General features: G+C 31.2%; 2 protein-coding genes across 2 annotated transcripts in view; both read left to right on the top strand.

Moving 5' to 3' along the window:
* Positions 1-626: 626 nt before the first annotated feature.
* Positions 627-3,193, top strand: LOC140434091 (uncharacterized). Its single transcript, XM_072522118.1, has 3 exons — positions 627-1,327; positions 2,036-2,097; positions 2,268-3,193. The coding sequence occupies exons 1-3, from the start codon at positions 811-813 to the stop codon at positions 3,129-3,131; spliced, it is 1,443 nt and encodes a 480-aa protein (XP_072378219.1). The 5' UTR covers positions 627-810; the 3' UTR covers positions 3,132-3,193.
* A 2,305-nt stretch (positions 3,194-5,498) lies between these two features.
* Positions 5,499-6,875, top strand: part of Lk6 (MAPK interacting serine/threonine Lk6 kinase) — a 307,705-nt gene continuing 306,328 nt past the window's right edge. The window contains exon 1 of the mRNA XM_072522116.1: positions 5,499-5,565. Coding sequence (XP_072378217.1) covers positions 5,536-5,565 — 30 coding nt within the window. The 5' untranslated portion in view covers positions 5,499-5,535. The remainder of the gene's footprint in view (positions 5,566-6,875) is intronic.

Below are 6,875 nucleotides of genomic sequence, written 5' to 3'. Positions count from 1 at the left end.
CTCCCTTCGCAAACAATAATAGCCACTAATAGCTCATTGTACGTTGGTGTAGTAGTTGTAAAATTACGATTTTTTAATTATACAGTAAGTTGAAAGAGGCTTGTTTTATTTTACCGTTAGATAGAGACAAGAAGGGAACACATTTTCGCTTATGCAGTGCTCCGACTTCTAACGCAAGCCCATAGCCTCTGACTCTTCACAGGGCCTGCATCGGAGTACCCTTCAGCTCCTATCCTGTTTTTCTTCCTACCCTCTTGTAAATCCGCGAGGGCGAAATCACGACCAGACTAGTGGACCAGTATGCCTCAAATTCGCTCGGACAGCTAAATCTCCTTTAAACACAGGGGATATTTCAGTGGTGACAGTGCTAAGCATCCCTTAGCTTCAATCCTATAGTGGTGACAGTGGCATCCCTTAGCTCTCAATCAAACATATTTTACATATTCTCAATCTTAGATTCATTACAGATTCCAATCCTATTTGATTACACCTACCTCTAGTTAAAAACAAAGGTCAACGTTGCTAGATCATACATAATAGCAGAACCTGCAAGGATGTCCAGCCAGTTATGTAATTAAAGTAGACTAAAAAGAAGAAGATACATGTCACATGCGCTCGCTCATGCGCATTCAGCTTCCTGCGTTGCGTCTTTCGTTTAATAAAAAAAGGTTATATTCTTATATTTGTGTTTCTTGGAATTGTAAAAAAATGTAAACACATGTATTGTAAGATGTATTTAGTTATAAACATAAATTCAACCAATGTAATGACTGATTTTTGAACTTAATAGCGTAATAGAATAAACCGATCATGGCCAAACGCAAGGCTGCAAGTGATAGCGAAGATGAACAGAAGCCAACGAAAAAATCCAAAAGTTCCATAAGGGAAGACCTAAATCTAAACATGGCAATTAAACCACCTGCAATAAAAAAAGAAATCCAGTTAGAAGATGAGACCACAATTCAACCTGAAGTTACACCAAAAGCGAAAAAGAACAGAAAAAATCAGGGAGAAGAGAAACAATCCATGATTGATTCATTACTGAATGAAACAAAACGCTTGGTATTATCTACTAAGAAACCAAAAAAATCTAAAAAGTCTCAAAAACAAGATGATACTCAGGAATTAAATGAGTCACTTACAATCGAAAATATTAAAACAGAAGCCTTAGATTCATTTGAAAATTCAAATGTGTATAATGTTCAAGATGAAGAGGAATTTGGTGGTCACCCCACCTATGAAGAACCTTTAAATAATGTGACAAATGGTGAAAAGGTGCCAAATTCTCCTAGAATTAACACAAGTTACCAAAATGAGGATGATAGTTGTAAGTATCTACAATTAATGTTTAATAATTTTATTTTTCGTCTAAAAGTAAAAGTACCCCAAAATGGAGTAAAGTGTACAGTATTGATTATTTTTAACATGATTTTGGTCTTTAAAATATCTCTTAAATGAAGAAACAGTCTATTAATGCTTATGAAACGCTTATTAAATACTTGCTCATGATTTTGTGTTGTCTCTGTTTTGAAGTTTGAAGATCACATAGTCATTTAAACATTATAAGTAGACTTTGTTTCACTTTTTACTATTTCTTATAAGAATATCACAAATAATGTCTTAAAAATAGAGGAAAATAATCAAGAAAATGGTGAAAACATTATAAATCTGAAATGTAAACTTGTGAAAACAACTGATTCCTAAAATGTTTATCATCTAGAAGAAAAAACATCTGCATAGAAATTGAAAATATTACATTTTTTCCACATTGATGAGCAATAATAATGCATTTGTAATGGTAAAAGGTTCCAATTATGTCACCAGATGTCTCAGTGCAAGCCCCAAATGCTGTTTCAATTATATTGAGTATCAAAATCATTCAATATCTGATACAACATTCAAAATGTTAAATGTACTAATCTCTCTTTCAAATCTAATTTTTTGGTTATCAGTACATTCATAATAGTTTATATAATATGTTGATTATATTTAAACTGTACAAAATTGCTTTATTTATATTACATTTTCATTTTAGTGATTGAAAATATTGAGAAGAAAGTGCAAATTCTTCAAAATATTCAAATATCTCCATCAAAAGTAAGTATTTGTTTAAATTGGCTGAAGATCCTAGTTCCAAAGCACATTTTAGAATAAAGGATTTGTTTTAGAATCTTTATATTACACTTGTATTAATACCATTTACTACAAAATAGTTATTTCGTCGTGAATATGCTAACATAATACATTTGTTTTATTTTTTTTTTCAGGCAAAATCACCACAAGAACTCCTAAAGGACTTATATCCAAATATAAAATTGAGTCCTATCCAAACAAAACTTAAGTTAAAGAGTACTAGTGATGTGTACATGTTAAGAATCCCTAAAAGTGTAAATGCTGAGGATCTTTTGAATATCAACATTAACTTTGAAGGAAAAAGCAAAGTAACAATAGGGGGTGACAAGTTTGTTATACGAACCATGTCAAAAACACCGGATCCCACATTTGCCTTAAGTACAAAATCCCATATGATCCAGTTTAAAGCAAATTTAGTGATGGAAAAGTACATAAAAGCTAACAAAGGTCCAACTGTACCAACTATAGAAAAAACTTCAGTACAACTACCAAATACATTGAAAAATCGCCATCCCTTATTTGGTTCCAACTTTGAAGAGAAGATACAGCTTGATGAAGCTGTGGAAAAGAAGCTAACTGAGGCTATTAATAAACTTTTAAAGTCCAAGAAGAATAAAAAAGCAAAAGAGGACAGGAAATCACTTATCAATAGTACCATGCTACCAAATGTCACATCCACTCAATTTTGTCCAAATGTTAGTTCAATTTCCCCACAGAAAAAAATAAAAAAAGAGAAACAGCAACCCGAAACAAACAACAGTGACATATTCAACAACATATCAATAGCTGACGTTAATCCCGATGACTTTATACCTCCAGTAAGGAAAACAAAAATCAAAAAAGAAAAACCAGATCCTGTTCTCGATATTTCTAATGACCTAGAAGAAAATGTTGAGAGTCCTAAAAAGGCGAAAAAAAGGAAAATTAAAGAGGAACCTGTAGATTTTAGTCCGCCGAAGAAAAAGAAGAAACAAAAGGTAAAAGAGGAATATGAATAATGTTTATTTGTATATTAAAAATTTTTTTATACAAGAACTGCATAAATTTTAATCAAAAGTTTTATTTTTTTGTTTTATTTACATCTTCTCATGGCGCCGTCTCCTTTCGAAGGTTGGCGATCCAAATGGCAATTGTAGTTTTGGAAACTGCTGCGCGGAAGATATCTGTGGATGAGAGGTCGAACCATCTCTTCAGGTCTTTCAGCCATGAGTTCTGGCGTCTTCCTACTGATCTTTTGCCCTGTACTTTTCCTTCCAGTATAACTTGAAGTAATTTGTATCTTTTGCCTCTCAACACATGACCCAAGTATTGCATTTTCCTCTCTTTGATTATTCTTAGTAATTCTTTTTGTTTACACATGCGAGGAAGTACCTCAACATTAGTAAATCTTTGTACCCATACATAAGCAAAAATATCTTAAAATGTAGCTGGATATGTAAAGCACTACTGGTACTTGTGGTAAAGCCAATGTGGGTAAGGCGGTAGAAAGTAAATTACTAAACTAGTTAAAGTATGTATATAGATAATATATTGTCAACATTAATTGAAAAATGTTATAAATAGCACAATAATCAGTGATAGTGAAAACAAATAAATTTAAATGTGAAATACCAATAAAATATAAATGAGAATAAAGTTTATAAAACCTTTAAAATATAGTCAGTTCTCTTGGCTTCTTTCTTTCTTGTGTGGTACACTATGGCGCCTTCTTAAACAATTCATTCACACAAAATTATATGTTGGCGATCTTTTGTCAGTGAAATTACACAATTTGGAGATTAGAGAAATGAGGAGCTAACTCATGGTCGCAATATATACACTGTTCAACTTCTATTGCTTTGTAAAAATGAATTCTTGTTCTCTTTTTTTATCTGTGAAGTTGTTTCCCCTATTTCTAAATCTGTATGTAAAACTGCACTCTTTGTTGTGGATTTAATGTCTGCATCACCAAATTACTATCCAAACACTTGGCTTACCCAAGATCAATCATTTTCAAAATCATTAATGAATATTTGAATATATAGTTACTAAAAATATCTGGAGAAAAAGATCAAGGAAGACAGCTACTCAGGACATGATCAGAATATTATTATTACACAACAATCAACCATCTGAAAGGAACAGAAAATTCGAAAAATTCACCACAGGAAATAATATATTGTTTGATATTCCCGATTATCAGTTTGAATAACACGCTCAAAACAAAACGGTAATATAAATTACCTTCTTTTGAATATCTTGTTCCATTTTTAATTATTTATAAACTATTATAAGATGTTGAAATGAGATAGAATAGCAAGAGACCACTAAAATAACTGAAAGTTAACAATCAACACCACAGCTATGAAATGAATAGAAGCTCAAAATCAGTGAAGAAGAGGCCTAATATAAGAAGTAGAAAAAACAGTTACAAGATGTTTTTTTACACACTCACTATATTGATTATTAATCATCGAGTTAGATTCTAACTCGATGTTATTAATACAAAAAAAGAGGATGCATACATAATAAAACTATCTACGAAGTTAAAAAATAGTTACAAAATCAGATAATACACATTGTTTTATTGGTTGCCTACTCTTAAGTTAACAAAGTTCATTTAATCACACAGAGCTCTATTAAATAATAATTATTGTAGTATAATTATAATAAACTTACTATTACTACATCTATGTTTAATCCAATTAGTTTACAGTTGATACAACTGCTGGAGTTCAGAGTAAGTAAATTTTTAAACAAGTGATGTAATATATTTCTGTCAAATAAAACAATTTTTTATTATGCTTCTTTCGTAGTAGCATTACAATATATGCATATGCACCATAATAGAACACTTATTAACTTTTTTCTAAGTTTAAGTTTTTCTCAGGTGTTATCTCATCGGATGGATTCTTGTTAAATACGTTTGATTTCTCTTTAATTGGAATATTCTTCAAAATAAGTGTATCAACTTTATAGTATTGTCCCAATTTTTCTTTTTTTTTTTTGCTCAAGTTCTTTTCAAAAATTTGTTGCTTGTAGTTCTTTGGGTAAGAGTTCGTGTGTTATTCCAAGCTCCTTGTTGGATGTTATCGGTAATTTTTTTCTACAACAGTATCCGATTTTTCAGGGTTTGTATTTGTTAGTCATGGTGAACTAAAAGTTTAAAAACAATCTTTCGCTAAGGTAGAATTTTTACACTATTTTGATTTACTGGTTGCCTATTGTATAGCGTCATAGTTAATTTTTAAATCCAATTTAATTGGGAGTAGGATGATTATACGTCGGAATTAATAAGATCTTAATCTTTTTCGTCAGGTATTATATACATGTAATAACAAATAAAGAGTAAATAGTTAATAAATCATAATATAAACAATATAAATAAACCAATCGCGAGTGTGCGCAGTAAGTAGTGGCAAGATGGCTGGGGTGATAATGTTGTCTGAGTCGGTGAGTTTTAAATGTTTATTTAAATTAATTGCTAATCTGTATAACGTCAATTAACTGTTCATAGATAAGATAAATATATGTTTTATGTATATAATTAATTTCGTTATCAGTCGTTTGGTACTTTATTGTTGCGACGATATTCAACTTCAAATTTCTGGTTGCCCACATAACATTGAAAGTAAAAGTGAAAATCATATGATAGATCAACGACTCTATATTTATGTGCTGTTTTATTCGATAGACTTGTTTACGTCGAAATTGCGTTTCATACAAAAATAACCCTTTTAATTCTTTGTCGCAGTAGGTGTGACCTTGAACGGGAATAATATTTTGACTGTCTACCGAATTAAAACAAAAAACGTGTTATACAGTTAATGCCAAAATGTACTTATTTGCAAATTTTTATCAGGGCTATCGAGATATATCGAGAAGGTTCTCGTAATGCTCAGCGAGTATTTTTATGCCTGTTAAGGTTACTTTATTTATAAATTGGTTATGTAAATATTATTTAATAGTAAACGAAGATATGCCGGTAGTGAAAACAACACAGGGCCGGGTTGATTCGTTTTCTCATTCTATGTGAGTCTTTATTTTTTAATTTATGTAGGTATAGTGGTACCGTCTTTCCAAGAGACTCATTAATATTCAGCTTAGCGGGATGCTATTGTTCCGAGGTGAAAAATTCCATAAACAAGATCGGTTTTATGCAATTATCACTTGTTTATAAAATTTCACACCTGGGACAAAAGCACCCAGCTGAGCTGAATATGAATGAGTCTCTTAGAAAGATGGTAGTACTATACATGTATGTATGCACTGCATATAAAGTTATTTTTATCAACATAAAAACAAGAAAAGTAATAAAAACTGTCTGAAGTTTTACGATTTCACATCTTGGTTTCTTCACATCACTCGTATATCGTTTTGGTCTTGTTCATGTGTTCCGAAGAGTTTATGAAATTTGTCCGTTGTTTTGTCTTTGAATTTGCTGATTAGTTTTTCAGTGGCATTATAAACGTTCCAACCTTGAACTGGTGACGATATGATGACAATATATAAATTTAGCCTGTTGGAAAACTGTGCACTATTATGATTCTGAGTAAATTGTTCATTTTCAACAATATTCGGGGCTTGAAACAAACATTTACATATAAAACTTAAGATCTAAACTATTTCTATTAACGTACTAACCACATGGAATTAATCTACCATACAAAAAGCTTGGTAACTATTTTTCTTAGAAAAGAATTTCGCTCTAGCGTTTTATTGGATTTTTTTCAAAACCTGACATCTGGTCATGTTAATGCAGG

Source organism: Diabrotica undecimpunctata, chromosome 2 (assembly GCF_040954645.1).
Source record: "Diabrotica undecimpunctata isolate CICGRU chromosome 2, icDiaUnde3, whole genome shotgun sequence".
NCBI classification, from domain to species: Eukaryota; Metazoa; Arthropoda; class Insecta; order Coleoptera; family Chrysomelidae; genus Diabrotica; species Diabrotica undecimpunctata.
This window is presented reverse-complemented; position numbering and strand designations above follow the sequence as displayed.

Bases quoted from the DNA above. Each gene is read 5' to 3' on its own strand.
- LOC140434091 (XM_072522118.1), top strand. From the start codon at position 811: ATGGCCAAACGCAAGGCTGCAAGTGATAGCGAAGATGAACAGAAGCCA. The intron at 1,328-2,035 runs GTAAGTATCTAC...TTTTCATTTTAG, and splicing joins CCAAAATGAGGATGATAGTT to TGATTGAAAATATTGAGAAG. The intron at 2,098-2,267 runs GTAAGTATTTGT...TTTTTTTTTCAG, and splicing joins TTCAAATATCTCCATCAAAA to GCAAAATCACCACAAGAACT.